The sequence below is a fragment of the Pleurodeles waltl genome, chromosome 3_1, assembly GCF_031143425.1.
Source record: "Pleurodeles waltl isolate 20211129_DDA chromosome 3_1, aPleWal1.hap1.20221129, whole genome shotgun sequence".
Taxonomy (NCBI): domain Eukaryota; kingdom Metazoa; phylum Chordata; class Amphibia; order Caudata; family Salamandridae; genus Pleurodeles; species Pleurodeles waltl.
In genome coordinates, this window is record NC_090440.1 from 783,909,627 (window position 1) to 783,930,254 (window position 20,628).

Genomic DNA, 20,628 nt, shown 5'->3' on the forward strand with positions numbered 1-20,628 from the left:
TCTTCAGCGCTGCAGGCAGGCAAGGGGGGGGTTCCTCGGGGAAACCTCCACTTGGGTGAGGGAGAGGGACTCCTGGGGGTCACTTCTCCAGTGAAAGTCCGGTCCTTCAGGTCCTGGGGGCTGCGGGTGCAGGGTCTCTCCCAGGCGTCGGGACTTTGGATTCATAGAGTCGCGGTCAGGGGAAGCCTCGGGATTCCCTCTGCAGGCGGCGCTGTGGGGGCTCAGGGGGGACAGGTTTTGGTACTCACAGTATCAGAGTAGTCCTGTGGTCCCTCCTGAGGTGTTGGATCTCCACCAGCCGAGTCGGGGTCGCCGGGTGCAGTGTTGCAAGTCTCACGCTTCTTGCGGGGAGCTTGCAGGGTTCTTTCAAAGCTGCTGGAAACAAAGTTGCAGCCTTTCTTGGAGCAGGTTCGCTGTCCTCAGGAGTTTCTTGTCTTTTCGAAGCAGGGGCAGTCCTCAGAGGATGTCGAGGTCGCTGGTCCCTTTGGAAGGCGTCGCTGGAGCAGGATCTTTGGAAGGCAGGAGACAGGCCGGTGAGTTTCTGGAGCCAAGGCAGTTGTCGTCTTCTGGTCTTCCTCTGCAGGGGTTTTCAGCTAGGCAGTCCTTCTTCTTGTAGTTGCAGGAATCTAATTTTCTAGGGTTCAGGGTAGCCCTTAAATACTAAATTTAAGGGCGTGTTTAGGTCTGGGGGGTTAGTAGCCAATGGCTACTAGCCCTGAGGGTGGGTACACCCTCTTTGTGCCTCCTCCCAAGGGGAGGGGGTCACAATCCTAACCCTATTGGGGGAATCCTCCATCTGCAAGATGGAGGATTTCTAAAAGTTAGAGTCACTTCAGCTCAGGACACCTTAGGGGCTGTCCTGACTGGCCAGTGACTCCTCCTTGTTGCTTTCTTTGTTCCCTCCAGCCTTGCCGCCAAAAGTGGGGGCCGTGGCCGGAGGGGGCGGGCAACTCCACTAAGCTGGAGTGCCCTGCTGGGCTGTGACAAAGGGGTGAGCCTTTGAGGCTCACCGCCAGGTGTCACAGCTCCTGCCTGGGGGAGGTGTTAGCATCTCCACCCAGTGCAGGCTTTGTTACTGGCCTCAGAGTGACAAAGGCACTCTCACCATGGGGCCAGCAACATGTCTCTGGTGTGGCAGGCTGCTGGAACTAGTCAGCCTACACAGACAGTCGGTTAAGTTTCAGGGGGCACCTCTAAGGTGCCCTCTGTGGTGTATTTTACAATAAAATGTACACTGGCATCAGTGTGCATTTATTGTGCTGAGAAGTTTGATACCATACTTCCCAGGTTTCAGTGTAGCCATTATGGTGCTGTGGAGTTCGTGTAAAACAGACTCCCAGACCATATACTCTTATGGCTACCCTGCACTTACAATGTCTAAGGTTTTGTTTAGACACTGTAGGGGTACCATGCTCATGCACTGGTACCCTCACCTATGGTATAGTGCACCCTGCCTTAGGGCTGTAAGGCCTGCTAGAGGGGTGTCTTACCTATACTGCATAGGCAGTGAGAGGCTGGCATGGCACCCTGAGGGGAGTGCCATGTCGACTTACTCGTTTTGTTCTCACTAGCACACACAAGCTGGCAAGCAGTGTGTCTGTGCTGAGTGAGAGGTCTCCAGGGTGGCATAAGACATGCTGCAGCCCTTAGAGACCTTCCTTGGCATCAGGGCCCTTGGTACTAGAAGTACCAGTTACAAGGGACTTATCTGGATGCCAGGGTCTGCCAATTGTGGATACAAAAGTACAGGTTAGGGAAAGAACACTGGTGCTGGGGCCTGGTTAGCAGGCCTCAGCACACTTTCAATTGTAAACATAGCATCAGCAAAGGCAAAAAAAGTCAGGGGGCAACCATGCCAAGGAGGCATTTCCTTACACTAACCCTTCTGCAAACCGGGGACCATCAAAGGACGACTCGAAGGTGCCCCTAGGATCTTTGCAGCTTCTGGACCCTGCAGTAGGACTTCTTCCCCCACTGACTTGCAGAAACGTTATCTGTAGGAGTGTGGGCATTGCCACCTGCACCACCTGGGCACTGAGGGTGCTGGGCTCTGTCCCCTTCCTTTTCAGATCCTCCACGTCTGGAATCTGTCCCTGGGTTCCACCAGCCTGGCGGCAGCTGGACAATTCAAGGCTTCCACTGAATTCAGAGATAGTCCTTGCTCCCCTTTGCATCCAGGTCCCCGTGTGTAGGTACTCCAGTCTTCTGGGTAACCTGGGGTAGGAGCACTCTCCAACCTTCCACTTGTCTGCTGGTTCACTCCGGGCCAGCTAGGAAGGGTCTTGAAACACACAAATTCTAACCACCACTTTCCTGAGTTAGTTTATGGGGCGACTCAGTGGGCAACCGCTATGCACCTGGTCGCTGGGGACACTTACCGTACTTACCTCTGGTTTTTTCATCTACCCTCAACCCCTAGCTAACTACCACACCTTGGTTGGGTTCACTATTTCGCATTCCACTTACTTAGATCACTCTTATACTTCAAATGCATACAGAGCCCCAAAGGCTTTTTGGTTATTTCTGCAGATTGTAAATGCCACAAACTACAACTACAACTTTCCTCAATCATGCTAGAAGAGGAAAAACATCTTTCCCAGATCACCAAAACTGCTTATTCCATAAAAGTTCAATGCTGAGTGTCAACGGCAAGAACGCAATTCAGGAAGTAGCTCAAAAGAATCATTCTAAAGAACTACTGGCTTTTGAACTGTAAAACATAAGGACTCATGTTAATCATGTATTGTATTTAATGTGGTTAAGCTGCAAGTTTACTCTCAACTCCGTACGCTGCTATGACACAGCTTGAGACCTCACAAACGTTTTATAAAATTACAAATGGAACATGTCACTTACCCAGTGTACATCTGTTCGTGGCATGAGATGCTGCAGATTCACATGCTGTGCATTATCCTGCCATCTAGTGTTGGGCTCGGAGTGTTACAAGTTGTTTTTCTTCGAAGAAGTCTTTTTGAGTCACGAGACCGAGGGACTCCTCCCTTTCGGCTCCATTGCTCATGCGCGTCGACTCCATCTTAGATTGTTTTCCCCGCAGAGGGTGAGGTAGGAGTTGTGTATATAGTAAAGGTGCCCATGCAATGGAGTAAGTATGTATGTACATAATGTGTATCATGTGAATCTGCAGCGTCTCATGCCACGAACAGATGTACACTGGGTAAGTGACATTTTCCGTTCGATGGCATGTGTAGCTGCAGATACACATGCAGTGCATAGACTAGTAAGCAGTTATCTCCCCAAAAGCGGTGGCTTAGCCTGTAGGAGTTGATGTTGTCTGAAATAATGTTCGTAATACAGCCTGTCCTACTGTGGCTTCTTGTGTTGTTAACACATCTACACAGTAATGTTTTGTGAATGTATGAGGCGTAGACCATGTGGCTGCCTTACAGGTTTCTGTCATAGGTATATTTCCTAGAAAGGCCATTGTGGCGCCTTTCTTCCTAGTGGAGTGCGCCTTTGGCGTAATAGGTAGATCTCTTTTTGCATTAATATAGCAGGTTTGAATACATTTCACTATCCATCTGGCAATGCCTTGTTTGGATATTGGATTTCCTGCATGAGGTTTTTGGAAGGCTACAAACAATTGTTTTGCAAAACTGTTTTGTTCTATCAATATAATACATTAGTGCTCTTTTAATGTCTAACGTATGTAAGGCTCTTTCAGCTACTGAGTCTGGATGTGGAAAAAAGACTGGGAGTTCCACTGTTTGGTTTAGGAGGAACGGTGATATAACTTTTGGTAAGAATTTGGGATTTGAACGGAGATCCACTTTATGTTTGTGTATTTGTATAAAGGGTTCTTGTATAGTAAATGCTTGTATTTCACTTACTCTTCTAAGAGATGTGATAGCTATTAGGAAGGCTACTTTCCTGGTTAAGTATTGCATCTCACAAGAGTGCTTTGATGACTGGGATTCTAAAGAGTGATGTTGAATGTGTAATCTGCAAATAGGCAGATATTGCTGTGAGATGTATTTTAATGGAAGAAAATGCTAGTTTAGATTTTTGTAAGTGTAATAAGTAGCTTACAATGTTTTTTGCGGAAGCATGTAGTGGTTGAATTTGATTATTATGGCAGTAATAAACAAATCTTTTCCATTTGTTTTGCGTAACAATGTCTTGTAGTAGTTTTTCTAGCTTGTTTAATGACCTCCATACATTCTTGTGTAAGGTCTAAATGTCCAAATTCTAAGACTTCAGGAGCCAGATTGCTAGATTGAGCGATGCTGGATTCGGGTGTCTGATCTGTTGTTTGTGTTGAGTTAACAGATCTGGTCTGTTTGGTAGTTTGATATGAGGTACTACTGACAGGTCCAGTAGTGTTGTATACCATGGTTGGCGAGCCCAGGTTGGTGCTATTAGTATTAGTTTGAGTTTGTTTAGACTCAATTTGTTTACCAGATATGGAAGGAGTGGGAGAGGGGGAAAAGTGTAAGCAAATATCCCTGACCAACTCGTCCATAACGCATTGCTCTTGGAGTGAGGGTGTGGATACCTGGATGCAAAGTTTTGGCATTTTGCGTTTTTTGTTGCGAATAGGTCTATAGCTGGTATTCCACAACGTAGAAAGTAAGTTTTTAGTATCTGGGGATGAATTTCCCATTCATGTGTTTGTTGGTGATCTCGACTGAGATTGTCGGCTAACTGGTTTTGAATCCCTGGGATATACTGTGCTATTAGGCGAATGTGATTGTGAATCGCCCAATGCCAATTTTTTTGTGCTAAGAGACACAGTTGTGATGAGTGTGTCCGTTCTTGTTTGTTTAGGTAATACATTGTTGTCATGTTGTCTGTTTTGACAAGGATGTGTTTGTGGGCTATTAGCGGTTGAAATGCTTTCAATGCTAGAAACACTGCTAACAGCTCTAGATGATTTATATGCAGTTGCCTTTGTGGAGCGTTCCATTGTCCCTGTATACTGTGCTGGTTGAGGTGTGCTCCCCACCCTATCATAGAAGCTTCTGTTGTGATCACGTATTGAGGCACAGGGTCTTGGAATGGCCGCCATTGGTTTAAATTTATAGGATTCCACCATTGAAGCGAGGAGTGTGTTTGGTGGTCTATCAACACTAGATCTTGAAGTTGACCCTGTGCTTGTGTCCATTGTGTTGCTAGGCATTGTTGTAAGGGACGCATGTGTAGTCTTGCGTTTGGGACAATGGCTATGCATGAAGACATCATGCCTAGGAGTTTCATTACAAACCTCACTTGATAGTGTTGGTTTGGGTGTATGTTTAGTATTATATTTTGGAAGGCTTGTACCCTTTGTGGACTTGGAGTGGCAATCCCTTTTTGTGTGTTGATTGTTGCTCCTAAGTATTGTTGTATTTGACACGGTTGTAGATGTGATTTTTGGTAGTTTATAGAGAACCCTAGTTTGTGAAGGGTTTCTATGACGTATTTTGTGTGTAGAAGACACTGTTGCTGAGTGCTGGTTTTTATTAACCAATCATCTAAGTAAGGGAATACGTGCATGTGCTGCCTCCTGATGTGAGCAGCTACTACTGAAAGGCATTTTGTGAATACCCTTGGGGCTGTTGTTATGCCGAACGGTAACACTTTGAATTGGTAATGCACGCCTTGGATTACAAACCTCAAGTATTTCCTGTGGGAAGGATGTATGGGTATGGGGAAATAAGCATCCTTGAGATCTAATGTTGACATGTAGTCCTGTTGTTTGAGCAAGGGAATCACGTCTTGAAGTGTCACCATGGGAAAATGATCTGATTTGATGTAAAGATTTAATGTTCTGAGGTCTAATATGGGTCTCAGTGTTTTGTCCATTTTTGGAATTAGGAAGTACAGGGAGTAAACACCCGTTCCTTTTTGATGGTTGGGTACTAGTTCTATTGCTTCTTTTTGTAACAATGCTTGGACTTCTAGTTGTAACAGAGTGTTGTTTGGACATGTTGTGTGCTCTAGGGGGCACATCTGGTGGTAAATGTAGGAATTCTATGCAATAGCCATGTTGGATAATGGCTAGGACCCACGCGTCCGTAGTTATGTGTTCCCAGTTTTGGTAATAATTTGTGAGCCTCCCCCTCACTGGTGTTGTGTGGTGGGGGTTTGTGACGTTGAAGTCACTGTTTAGTTTGTGGGGTTTTTGGGCTCGGGAATTTCCCTCTTGTTTTAGGGAACTGTCCACCCCTATATTGTCCTCGAAAACCTCCTCTCTGATATTGGCCCTGATATGTGGGTCTGACTTGTGAGGTGGAAAGCTCTGTGGTCTGGGCCAGAAACCCCCCTCTAAAGTGCGGCTTCCTAAAAGTGCCTCTGCTCTGTGGGGAGTAGAGCGCTCCCATGGCTTTGGCCGTGTCAGTGTCTTTCTTCAGTTTGTCTATCGTTGTATCCACCTCCGGCCCAAACAATTGTTGTCCGTTTAAAGGAATATTCAGCACAGCCTGCTGGATTTCTGGCTTAAATCCAGAGGTCAGTAGCCACACTTGTCTCCGAATGGTTACCGCTGTTTTTACTGTCCTGGCCGCCGTGTCTGCCGAGTCCATAGCCGACCTTATTTGGTTGTTGGAGATAGTTTGACCCTCCTCGAAAACCTGTTGGGCACGTTTCTGGAACTCTTTGGGAAGGTGTTGAATGAGATGTTGCATTTCATCCCAATGTGCCCTGTCGTATTCTTGCCAGTAGAGCTTGCGACTTGGCAATTCGCCATTGATTGGCTGCCTGTGCTGCCACCCTTTTGCCTGCTGCATCGAATTTCCGACTTTCTTTGTCGGGCGGTGGTGCGTCTCCAGAGGTTTGCGAGTTTGCCCTTTTCCGGGCTGCTCCTACTACCACCGAATCAGGAGTTAACTGTTGTGTAATGTACACAGGGTCCGTAGGGGGGAGGTTTATATTTCTTCTCCACCCTAGGTGTGATGGCTCTGCTCTTGAAACACCTGTTTGGCGTGTTTTAACATGTCTGGTAACATTGGCAAACTTTGGTATTGGCTGTGCGTAGATGACAGGGTGTTGAACAAAAAGTCATCTTCTATGGGCTCTGCATGCAATGCTACGTTATGAAAAGTAGCTGCCCTGGAAACCACCTGCATGTAAGCAGTACTGTCCTCAGGTGGTGATGGCCTTGCCGGGTAGCAATCCGGACTATTATCTGAGACCGGTGCATCATACAAATCCCATGCATCCGGGTCATCTTGGCTCATCCCTGTGTGCGTTGGTGACTGCATCATTGGGGGTGTTGCTACTGGGAACAGATGTGGCGAGTGCGGTGGCGATGGCTGTGGAGAAAACTGTGGTGGTGGTTTTTTTTATTTAGCCACTTTTGCTTTTGGCTGCATATCCGCCTCATGGAATGCAAGCTTCCGCTTCATCTTTATTGGAGGAAGAGTTCGGATTTTCCCCGTGTCTTTTTGTATATGGAGCCTCCCCTGGGTATGGTCTGGCTCTCCCATTCCCAGTTCTTGTTCAAACTTGTGGCCTTGTAATTGTGTGGAAAGGCCTTGTTCGTCTGTAAAGGAGCTGTGTTTTGGCTCCGAGGCTGCATGTTTCGGCACCAAAACCTTTTCGGCAGTCTTTTTCGGTTCCGAGGAAACTTTTTTGGCTTTCGGGGTGCCAATCTCTCGGTTTCGAGTCTGGTCGGAGTCGGTATCTTGGTGCAGTCTGTTCGGAGCCGGTATCTCGACCGGAGTCGGATGTCTTCGGCTGCTGGGAGGCCTTTTTCGGTGCCAATGTTTTGTCACCGTGTTTTCGGGTAAAGCCATGGCCTGTCGGCGGTGGCGTCCCCTTGGCCTTCATAATTTTCGAGTGAGTTTTTCCCGGGGCTGGTTTACTCACGGTTTGTTGCGTCTTCGGCTGCTCACTCTCGGACTCGCCCGAGTCCGAATCTCGAATGCAGAATGTCTCCTCTTCTTTGACGTCGGTGTGTCTGGCCGGTGTCGACGCCATCTGAAGTCTTCGAGCTCTACGATCCCGCAGTGTCTTCTTGGATCGAAATGCCCGACAGGCCTCGCAAGTATCCTCTTTGTGTTCGGGGGACAAACACAGATTACAGACCAAGTGTTGGTCTGTATAAGGATACTTAGCGTGGCAGTTGGGGTAGAAGCGGAAGGGGGTCCGTTCCATGAGCTTTGAAGATGGACACGGTCGGGCCCACCAGGCCCCGCCGAGGAGTGGAAGCCCCGAAGGGCTGTCGGAGATCTTCTTTCTTCGGTGTCGATGTGCTAGCACTAACCCGGTACTGAGCGCAAACAATACTGTCGAATTTTCCTATGGATAACTATCTTTTCCGAACCGAAACACGGAGCGAAGAGGAACACGTCCGAACCCGATGGCGGAAAGAAAACAATCTAAGATGGAGTCGACGCCCATTCACAATGGAGCCGAAAGGGAGGAGTCCCTCTGTCTTGTGACTCGAAAAGACTTCTTCGAAGAAAAACAACTTGTAACACTCCGAGCCCAACACTAGATGGCAGGATAATGCATAGCATGTGTATCTGCAGCTACACATGCCATCGAACATTATATATAGATGCTTCACCCCCAGTACATTACAAATTTACCTACTGTACAGTGAGAAGTGGAGCGAAGAAGAAGTTAAACACTGGTAAACTGAAAAAACCTTTAAACAAATATCACTGAAATGTATTAGCAAGTAACAGCGTTTCCCTTGAGTCAAAAAGCCCAACATCAATTTTTAGGTGTATGCTTTATAGTTCAACAATGGAGGCTAGTATTGGAGTTTATGCTTCTTTTTTTCCATTCAACATATCCCTATGGCCCGGAACAAGGGCAAGAAATTCTGCCCTTGGCCCTCAAAAATAAACTAGAGTATTAGAACTGGTAGGAGAATGAAGAGTTTCTCTCCCTTGCGATCACCCACACTTCTGTACATAAGCATCTCTTCCTCAACATTTGGTCATAAGTTGTTGCTCTAGTGTATACACTGTCTTTCAGAATTCTTATATATACGCCATACAAAGTTTTGAAACTAGTGTAAACTCACCTCTTTGTTGTTGAGTTCCAGGACAGCTAATCCAACCAAGGCACCCACACACTTGGAATTAAGTTCAAGAGCCCTTCCGAATGCCAGGCGAGCCTTTTCCAGTTTATTCAGTCTTACAAAGCAGTGGCCCATTCCCAACCGGACTTCAGCTACAGGAAAAAAAATTAGTTAAGAGTAGAGATCATATGTGCACACAGAGCACTGTAAAGAATTTCAGTATGTTTAGTGTGTGATTTCTTTCACACTGGTAATGACTACACAGTCTATTATGTATGACACTTCATCTGAACATCTTTTCCATGCAGAGTTAATGATAAACTCCTACCACCTACTTGATAGTCAACAAATTAACATATTGATAGGCTTTCTGAAATGCAATCTTCCAGAACTGAGCTTCTGCTCTTCAAGATACCAAGGGCAATATGTATGAACACATTTTCCCATAGACATAGAATGTGTAAAACCCTTTGATACATATGGCCCCAACTTCTTTAACATGATGTGCCAATGCTTCTTATGTCAGTTATTATTACTTGCAACCAGAATTGAAAACCACACACAATGCTAAAACTCACGAACCGATTCAAGCCAATTTCAGCAAATCCTCTTTTGTCCACTGATCTCCCCAGGATCAATTGTCGGTGGTGGAAATCATAATGGACTCCTTCTCAGATTATGTCCGCTTGGTACACTTTGGCATGACAAAATATTGATTCTAACATCTTCAAAGTGGTTCAAGGAGATACAAACTGACAGAAATTAAAATCTGCCAAACGACTATGTGTACCAACACCACCAGCCAGGCCCTTGTCTCTCCACTCAATGTTTTCACAGAAGTACAAGATAATCTAGCAACAAAATACAACTATAGCCCTACACTGCCGCTATTCATCCAAAATCAATTTAATATTGCCTTTGAATGATGCAATGGAAAAAGAGGTGGCTCTCTGTAGTCAGAGTTCCTTGGCTGTGCAGTATAGCCTGCTAAGTATATGGACGGGGCAATTTGCCATACTTAAGAAGAAAATACTAAATGTAACTCTTGAATTCTCCCGGAACCCTTTTTTCTTCAACATAAATGCCTTAAGTCAGTTTAGTTTGAGGGAGTGGTGCCTGCAGGGGACTGCCATGAAGAGGTCTGTTTTAGCAGCATATTTTTTCATTTGAGATGCAGTGCCAGTATTGGAGATGCAATCACAGACATAGCATACCTAAATTATAATTAACACGGTCATCTCTAATCAGCAGCAGTGAAACAAATAGATAGTGAACCTCTGGTTTTATTTATAAAAAATCCTGAAAAAGTAATGTTTGAAACAATACTCTTGAAAATGCTGTTCAAAAAGACAAATATAAAGATCCCACACTCTGAGATTCTCATCTGGTGCAACAAAAGCAATATTTAAAGATGTATTTCATGACAAAATGGCAACAGAGGAATGTGCATTTGCGCTGTGTCCAGAAGCTGAAATACCACAAAAAGTATTTCGTATTTTGGCTAACATAACAGGACAAACAAAATAATGGCAATAAGACATGGAAGAAGATTTAAACATATTGTTACAGTTTAGTTTTATATTTACTTCTGGTATTTTTATACTAGTACCAATGGAGTTGTTCAAGTACATAAATAGCCTTACTGAAGGAGGACCCATATACACAGATCCACAGTGTCACCAATCTGAGTGTGCGGCAGAGTGTCAAGTAGGTCACCTCCAGGTAGGCTAAGGCAGTAGAGATTATGCGAATGATAGCTCATTTCCAAGATACCAATAGCATGCCTGGGAAAAAAACAATGGCTTGTTCCTCTTTGCTACAACTGTAAAATAACAATCTATGGTGATATGAAATAGGAAAAGTGGTGTTCTAATTGCCACATAAAACACATTGTGTAGCATTCATACAGCTACAAATCCAACAAGGCTAGAAAGATAACTTGCTCTGTACGACAGAGCTACATAACATTGGCATTTGCGAAAACTAGCAGCTAAGTCCATAGCAGACAAAAACTCTGCTTGTGGAAGCCTAAACATTGGACAAGAGGGGTGGAACGTAACTCCTTGACACAAAATCAGAGTACAGCAGAAAAGATGCGCTGAAGTTATAAGTGACACTTTTTCCCATTTACTCGGTCTACTGCCTGGCTAATAGCAGGGGTGTGGAATTTTTTTAAATATTATTGATGGGACAGGTTGCTTCATAAATCTACTTGTCCTGTAAAACAGCTACTAGTCCATATGATGCCATGTAGGTTGGTAACAAATTATGGCAGCAATCTCATTACATAAAAGAGTTCTGATAATGGTCGCTCAGATTATGCCATGATTAATACTAGAGTAGAGCTTGAATGCTAGCAATTTTCTTATTTTGCCACCTTTCCAAAGATCTACATACTGGGGCTAGAGTTAGCGGTAAGCAATAGTTCCAGCGTTGTAATGCCCCTTTGTGTCAAAGCAAACCAACTAAATTGCATGTTTTAAGGGTTTTCACCAGCTCTTCTCTAATCACTTCCATACTGAGAAAGGCTATAAATTTACTCCTCACAAGGGTCAGAAGTAAAACTTCTTCCAGGGTTGGGAAAAGACTGATTAAAAGGGAAAGGGAACTTGTAAATGCTCAACACATTTTCGCATGAGCAAATCTACACATACATTTTTGTTCATGATAAAATACAGTTCACAAGTATGATTTCCTGGTCTACTTCTGTAAATTCATGAAATATTTAAATATGAACTAATACATAGACGTAAACCATGGATGCACCACTGTAACTAAGAATGTATCCTAATTAGGTCTGGTGTGCTAACCAAGACCTTTTGTTTTATTAAAATTCTCTCTCTCTCTCTCTCTCCCCATCTCTCTATCTAACTATCAGCTGGCTTCACTGTGAATGATCACAATCTGCTCTTTCACAAGTAGCAAATCTGCACACAAAATATTTTTGTTCAGTGCCAGGAACTACGGTGGCAATGTTTGCTCTATGAGGCTAAAAAATATTTTTCCTAATATTTGTTACAATAAAGGTTTACAAAAAGCCATATCAAAACAAGACAAAACCAAAAGACTGACCACTAATGTCAGACCTTGCTTGTTTATAATCATGTTTCCAATAATCTTGTTGAAATTGCTTACACTGACTTTCCATTGTCATCATTTTTTTTTACATGTTAACTTGCATCAACCTATTCTACTAAAAAGTGCTTTGAGGAAATGATACCTATAATTTCAAAGTGGTTTAGCAAAACGTTTTTCCTAGTTGCATTTTTTTGTGACCATTTAATTTTGAAAACAAAGAATCAACAATCTTGCTTTCAAACATCTGCAAATATTTGCCTCTAATAGAGAACTTTCTAGAAGCATTAAAGGTAGCCTCATAATATTAAACTTTGCAAATGCGTAGACATTATTTTACTGGAACTACTTTCAGTAGTGCAGTCAGAGTTTACAACATTTATTCCACACCCCTAGACTATACATAATATAAAACTACTTTTCCTCTATTAAGAGCACATTCAACTGGTGGTTTTGCACAGAGAAAGAGAGCTAGTGGGGCTCATCAGGCAACGAGCTTCATGCACACACAAGAACTAGACTGACAACTGTAGTTCCAACCCCTCTCCCCGCCCCCCAACTAACTCCTCCCCCAAGAACCCTAAAAGAGAGTTATTGGAAAGGACATCTCGTCTTTTTTTTAAATTAATGGTGCATTGGCTAAGATTCCTGTCACTTAAGACATAGTGAAGAACCAGCACTTAATTTATAGAATAATATGTGCAGGTATCCAAGGTTTTTCTTAGACGCCCGTGTCAATCAATGTTGCGAGTGCCGAATACAAAAGCTGTGCAGTCTTGATTTCACCTCATGTCTTTTTTTGTCAACTGTATACACTTCTGGCCCTTTATTTCATTCTTGTAGGTTCTTTTTTCATCCTTGCTTTCTTCCTTGGGTCATTGTTTTTCAGTCTCTCTCTTCCTCCTCCTTTTCGCCTTATGGGTTTTCTCTTTCTAGCTCTAGGTCAAAGTCTGATGCAGGGGTGTAGAATTTAATAAAATATCTACTTGTCCATGGGACAGGTCGCTTCTTAAATCTACTTGCCCTGCACAAAAAAAAAAAAAAAAAAAAACTACTTGTTCCTTTGCTGCCATGTAGTTCGGCAACAAATTTTGGCAGCAATCTCATTCTGTAAAAGTTATGATAACAGCACTCTGATTATGCCAGGGCTAACACTATAGTAGGGCTTGAATAACATCAATCCCAACTTAGCTATTTATTCCTTATTTTGCCACCTTTTCGCAGATCTACATACTGGGGATGAGGGAAGAAGTCATAGTTCCAAGGCTGGAATGCCTTGGAGTCTGCAAACCTACTAACTTGCATGTTTAAGAATTTCCACCAGCTCTTCTCTAATCTTTCCCATACCGAGAAAGGTTGGAAATGTACTCCTCAGTGGCAGAAGTAGAAGTTCTTCCAGGGCTGGGAAAAAAGTGATTGTCGGGAAAGTAAACGTGTTCGTTACAATGGTGAGGGCCTTGCAGCTCCCGCAACAATAAAGTGTTATAAAAGCCATGTCAAAACAAGACACACATTGACAAAACCAAAAGACAACAAATGTCAGATCAGTTGGATTTGCCAGTGCTTGTTTATTTTTATGCTTCCGATAATCTTGCTGAAAACGGTTACATTGATTTTCCATTAGGAATATTTTTTGGAAATACTAGCATGCATCAACACATTTTACTGAATGACGTTTCAAAGAAGTGGCACCTAAAATTTCATAGGCGCATTTTTTTTCTCCCACTTGCATTTTTTCCTGAATACTTTATCTTGAAAGCAAATGATCATCACTCTTGATTACAAGCTTTTGCAAACATTTGCATCTAATCAGGGAGCATTATACTTAGCCTCATATTGTTAAACTTTTCAAACAAGTGTGTACACTTTTTTTTTTTTAACTGGAACTACGGGTCAATAGTGCAGTGTGACCTTAAAACTTTTATTTACAGCACTCACCCTAATAATAAAGGCTTTTTATTAATGAACCAAAAATACAAGTTTGAACAGCATTAATATATGAACACACATTACCTCAACTGCAGACAGTTCACTTCTCTGTAAACTGGCAGCCAAAGAGTTTGTGCTGCACAGGGTTAGGCCTACCTGTCCCAAGGACAAAATAAACATGAAAACTTGTTGCCCTTGACCCAAAATAATATGTCCTGGGCATTGGGCTATAGGAATTCCACATCCCTGTGCTGACTAGAACTAAATGTTCGGGCCAAAAAAGTGAGTAGCGGTGGGCGTTCACCTGAAACTACTGGCTCAAATTAAGAACTTGGAAATAGTCAAAAACCCTTCAGGGGTTCTTTCATATTGACTACTTTAACTGTTTCCCAGACCACGAATATGCAGTGGGGCGATTTATTTCAGAATTCTATGCTTTAGAATAAAGTCTCCTTATTACTGTAAAAACACTTTACCAACAGAGTATTGAAACATGCAATACATCTTTTGTTGCCTGAAATTATGTATCACAATCCAACAGCGTAGCTGTATAATTTGTGCACCCCTTGATCTGGTAAATCTGCCCTATATAGAATACTTAAACAATATGAATCAACGTTTACTAAAGCAGGGCATGGGGAACAGGGTTTGGCAAATTGTTTTTATTTATAACAATCAGTTTATCATTGTGAACTCCACAATGTTTACTCGAAAGAGATTTGATTTTAGGATAAGAGGCTTATTTAAAAGAGGCACTCTTGGCCTGCTTTGCCACTTACCTTTGAAGGCATGCCCAAAACCTCAGAAACACGAAGAATAAGACGCAAGCCTCTAAATGTGGTAACCGGTTCAGCGCAAGCAGTAAATATAGAAGAGTATTTTTGGGAATAAAAATGAAAGGAAATTCTTGGGAACGCAAAAAGAATTCTTTCTAGCCTTGCATATGTAAGCTAATCACAGAGTAACCGATGCTAATCCGCTAGTAGGAAACAAGGCCTCAAGCATATGAAAGGTATTTCAAATTGGTGAAGAACATTAGTATGGTACTTTAACGTTGAATCACTTTGATGAGGTTCCCCGCCATTGTACAGCACTCTATGAAGGTTTATCTATTTATTTAAGTAGATCAATGAAGAAAATCGGTCAGATTGGATTATAACATCAGCTGCTTCTGGTAGGGAATATAAAGCTGAAAATGGACTAAAGCCCTCGGACAACAAAGGGTCTCCACATACCAACACAATGAGGCAACTACTTTCACCATACTTGTATTTACTTTTTTTAATTTTTGTTTTAAACAATATTCAATGCATTTGAGTTCAATTCAATAGGAGGCCGAACAGGCTAAATTAATATGTAGAAGTCAGAAATTAGATCAAGGAACAAGTTACAAAGATTCCAATTTAATTAGGAGGGGGAACAAGTCTTTACAAAACACAAAATGTAGTAATCAGCCCTTTTAAGGGTCTCGTCTGCCCCCTACCAAGTTGCTATCTTTCTTGTGTATTGCATATTATACCCCAGCTTCACTTTTTTTAGCTAAACATCCCTCAAGCCCTCTCCCTGTAGTCTCCCCCTAACCCGTTTCTCTGTTTACTCTCTGGCCGACCTCCACAGGTCTTTTTTTTAAAAACAAAATAGGCTTTATTTTTTAAGAAGACCAGGCAAAAGAAACTGTAGCAGCCCTCAACAAAAGCACTTTAGCAAACTTCAAATTTCTATAATTCACCAATCTCTGTGGCACCAGCCAATACAAAATAAAAGAAAAGGGCATCTGCATTATTCTGTACAAGCACCTACAGAATGATCAGATCACAACAGCAGCTATGCAATTGCAGCTTCCTGCGCGATTTTATACCGCATCTGCAAACAGCAAAAAAAGCACTGCACTTTTAACAATGTTGCACAGCATCTCCAAAAAGCATTGGCAAAAAAGCACTGTCAAAGTCAGAAGCTCAAAAAGGTTAAGTTTACCGCCTTTACCAAAGATTGCTAAAATTCTGACCAACAGGGCTTGCTCGCCTACTTCAAGCATCACTTTTGTATCCTTCAGCTATTCAGAACCAAACAGGATCACACAATTCTAAAGCAGTTAAAAAACATGATACACTTTTGACAGAATAGTCCCCAAGTACAGGGTAAACTTCTGGCGGGGTACCTTGGATCACTACTTCATTCACAGAAACTAGCCCGATACATGTGAATCATAATTTCAAACATTCCAGAAATATTTTTTGAAAATTATGCAATTGTTGCTGCTATTTTATCTATTTTTAAAAAGACAGGCATTATATTAACAGAAATGGTGGCACTGTTGTCACCATTGTGCAGACTGAAGAAAGCATATAAGAGGTAGCCATAAAATATTGAAATGTAAACCTATTATCTTTTTTTCCATTATCATGCTCCTCACCTGGGCACCCTGGGTTAGTGCGCAGTGCTTTCTTGTAGTAAGCCAAGGCCCCACGGTAGTCCTTTTTGTTAAAGGATATGCATGCTTTACCTGTAATAGAATAAATATTAAATGTAAACTTTAGTTTTTTTTTTTTAATAGCTCTTCCACAAATCCCATACTTTTGGCAGTGAATATAGCAACATAACCAATGTATCCAAACAAAGATTAAAGGTTCATATTCATTTGGTGTGGTCAATTATGCAAATTTATAATCACAATACTACAGTAATGTGTACATTGTTTGATGCATGATTTTAAGACTATTGGTTTGTCCATTATTTAAGACAGTGTATGCGTGTGCAGTCACAAAACTTGTTTGAAGCAAATTAAATCTGAAGCCCAAAGCAGCTCTTCTTTCATGGGACTAAAGTATCCTGACACAACGGAAAACAGTAAATTGGACATTTGGCTCACTTTATCTTTTTTAAAAGCAACATCGGACATGGGGTCATTAAGTGTTTTGTGACCTTAGATTAGGGCTCTTTTGTGTATACATTCACTGGCATCTTACTGCCTGAAACAATACCTTCCAGGGTAGTTGCTACAAACATCTCTTTAAAAATCCTTTTAATTTAGAAGGTACACCAATGCTGCTGTCCCATTCAGACAACTGAATCCTAAAGTTTACCTTACACTACGATGCTTTTCATTACATAATCTAAAGTAAGGAAAGCAGAAACAATGTTCTGCTCAAACATCGTGGTAAAACAATCCCTACCACAACTGCAGCATTATCATTAAGTGCAGGCAAAAGTAAATGATACATATCCGAGGAATGGGCTTTTCTAACAAAGTTTCATGAAAGAAGGGGCGTGTTTTTTTAATGGAGGCATGTTAGTGAATCACTATATCCTCTTTTGATATTAGGCAAGGAGACCATTTTACAAAACCATGAAACATAAGTGAGCTCCACTAAAAATAAAAACAAACAAAAAGAAAGAAAATAAATCTTTTTTGTACACCAGAGGTTTATACGCCCAGTCATAAGCGGACTCAAACAGCTGTGAAAGATCTTTAAAAAACAAGGCCTCCTGTGATTCCATGATCTCAGAGAGGTATAATAGACACTTAGTAGGGAAGTCATATCATCATCAATAAAACAATTCATGAGCTACTTATGAGGTCTATGAGATGTGCAAATGGAAGCTAGTGGGAGAAACACATAAGTGACATACATGGTCTCAATGCATCATTCTGATGATAAAAAAACAAACCTTTAAAGAGACTTAGAACCAGCCCCTACTTTGCACCTTTCTTACTTGAACTTCCAGTTTGTTCATTCAAATGTTGATCGAATGTACTTGTTTGTTTTTGGCTAGCAGGTCACTTCCTGCTCTTCTGTTCTGCTTTTGCCATTGTGTGGAGTGTGGCCGAAGTACAATTTCCGGTTTTGGTGACTGATTACTTGCTAGTGTTTGTAGCGAAAATATAAACTAAACGCAAGTCAATTTGCGTTGAAATGTGTGTCAACATGGCGGCCATCTTGCATTGGAGTATCGAGTGCAGGCGTAAAGCAAGCAGCAAGTGGACTCATTATGTTGCGTTTTTCAGTGCTTAATTATATGTTGGATGAATAACAGGTGTAAATATTAATATTTGTGTGTTTGTTTCTTAAATTGCCACTCATTGATTTTTAAAGAAAAGTAACTTCTATAATTGGGTGATTTATTTTTTTAATTGTTATTCTCTCAGTGACTTATTGACAGGCAGTCACAAGTGCAGTTATCTTGCAGGCACCAGGGCTATGATTTGTATGGTGCAGCAGGTGCAGTGACACCAGGCCCAAACATTGTCATTAGTCCTCTAAGCTCTAAATAGTGCAGTATTATACTACTAAACAGGCAGTCACAAGTTCAGTTACCGTGCAGGAACTAGGGACTTGATTGTAGTGGTGCAGCAGGTGCAGTTAACCAGGGGCCAAAAGCTCTAGGAACCGCTCTAAACACCAAATATTGCTATATGTTGTACTACTTAGCAGGCAGGCAGAAGTGTAGTTACCTTGAAGACACTAAGGTCTAGGCTCATGATTTTAGTAGTGGAGCAGGTGCAGTGACACAGGGGCCGAAATCACTAGGAACCCCTCTAAACACAAAATATTGCTATATTTTACTACTAAACAGACAGTCACAAGTGCAGTTACTTTGCAGGCACTAGGGTCATGAGTTGAATGGTTCTTCAACAGGTGAAATAGCACTAGGCCCAAAAGTTGTCAGAACTCGTCTAAACACCAAACACTGCTATATTGTATTGCTAAATAGACAGTCACAAGTACAGTTAACTTGCAGGCATTAAGGTCACAATTTGAATGGGGCAGCAGGTGCAGTGGCACCGGGGTCAAACTTTGTCACAGCTCCCCTAAACACCAAATATTGCTATATTTTACGACTAAACAGCCAGTCACAGTTGCAGTTACCTTGCAGTTAAAAGGGGCATGATTTGAGTGGTGCAGCAGGTGCAGTGGCACTTTAGTAACTACACATTACTATACTCTAAATACAATACCATATTAAATAATGGTACAATTTACAAGTTTGAATCCCTGGGATGTTAATTCAACATATATCACAACAGAGACAACTGTTAACGATTTATCAAATATAAAACAAACACTATTATAACATTGTTTTAATATTTATAATCCAGTTATTAAGATAGAATGCAAAAGAAAAAAAAAAAAGTGAAACCTACTGCTTTGCCAATGCTTGTTCTTTCGGATGAGTGTCTGGTCCCATTTGGTGCTATGTCCATTCCCTTGTGACGTTTGACATGTGACCCCGGAACCCCTACACATGGTCATCATTTTCAGATTCTTTACCCCCCCACCCCTCCCTGGAAAGTATTGCTGTTATTAGCTTCCTGGTGTCTCTGCAAGGTATCTATGTATAGTTTTCATTTGCCTGTTTTGTTGCACCTTAGTTCTATAGAAACGGGAGGGCTGCATTTCAACCCAGAAAATTCTTCACGTTGAAAAAACTACTCCTACTGGTAATCATTTTGCTTTGCAGCGTATCTTTTCTGGATGGTCTGCCCACTGCTAAGCTGTACACATTCCACGTCATTTCTTCCAATATCTTTTACATTAAGATGACTAGATCGTCCCATCTCTCAGTTGCTTGTGACCATTGATTTTAGACCCATTCAGGAATTGGTCTCATGTGCAATCTTATATATGGAATCGGTAGAATGCAGGAGGTCACAATGCCCATCGTTTTCTCACCTCTCAGGATACTGCTCTGTTAGTGCCAGGATCCTCTTGAGGGTGGGGAAGGCCATCGCTTTCACTGTGTTTGATCCTTGTCCAAAGGAAAGTCTTTTACCTCACTGCTCAAGGTGATGGCTTTTCTAGTCTTAATGTGAACCCCTCCTTGTCGAGTGTACCCATGACCATGTTGAATGTCCACCTAGAGAACAACATTTCTTTTACCACAAAGTTGTATCCCCTTTCACCTTAAGTGAACAGGTCCTACAGCTACACATTTCGTAAACACTCTTGTTGCTGATTGAATGCCAAGAGGAAGCACCCTGAACAGGTATTGAACTTGGTTTACGACAAAGCATAGAAATCTCTAGTCTATGGTTCATGGGGATGTGCAAGTAAGCGTCCTTTAGGCCTATGGTTACCATATAGTCTTTGTCACAGTCATGGGATAACTTCATGGAGTTGTCACTTTGAATTTTGGTGACTTTACAAATGTGTTTAGGAACCAGAGGTCCAGAATTGGGCACAGCAATTTGTCTGGTTTTAGCACCAGAAAGTGTGCTGCGTAGTTTCTCTTGTTGATCTCTACCAGGTGAATTCTCTATATTGTCTGCTTTTGCAGCAGCTCCTCTGCCTGTTCTTGAAGGCACAACACTTCTTTCTCCAAGTGCGATCTCTTCCTTGGTCTTACAACTTGTGGCATTCTCAAGAATTCTGTGTAAAAACTGTGCTGGATGATGTGGAGTATTCATTTGTCGGACATGACTTTCCGCCATTCTTAAAATGAAGCCCCCCTATTCGGTCCCCCCTCACTCCCACAAAAGGTGTCATGTGGTATGGCTGTTGCTATGCAGTCACTTGTTGGAGAAAAATGCTTCGCTGGATGCCTGTCCTCTTCTCTAGCCCCAAAAGGATTGTTGCTGGAGTGCTTGAAACTGCCATGGCGTTGCTTGCTGTGAAACTGCATTCTGGTAGCCAGTCTGTAGTGTTGAGCTTTGA

At 42.2% G+C, this 20,628-nt stretch overlaps 1 protein-coding gene across 1 annotated transcript in view; it reads right to left on the minus strand.

The window, feature by feature from the left end:
• The window catches only part of CTR9 (CTR9 homolog, Paf1/RNA polymerase II complex component), a 248,932-nt gene that overhangs the window by 200,808 nt on the left and 27,496 nt on the right, over positions 1-20,628 (minus strand). Inside the window, exons 5-6 of the mRNA XM_069223613.1 lie at positions 16,389-16,478; positions 8,975-9,123 (exon numbers count right to left, since the gene is read on the minus strand). Of these exons, the coding sequence (XP_069079714.1) occupies positions 8,975-9,123; positions 16,389-16,478 (239 nt within the window). The remainder of the gene's footprint in view (positions 1-8,974; positions 9,124-16,388; positions 16,479-20,628) is intronic.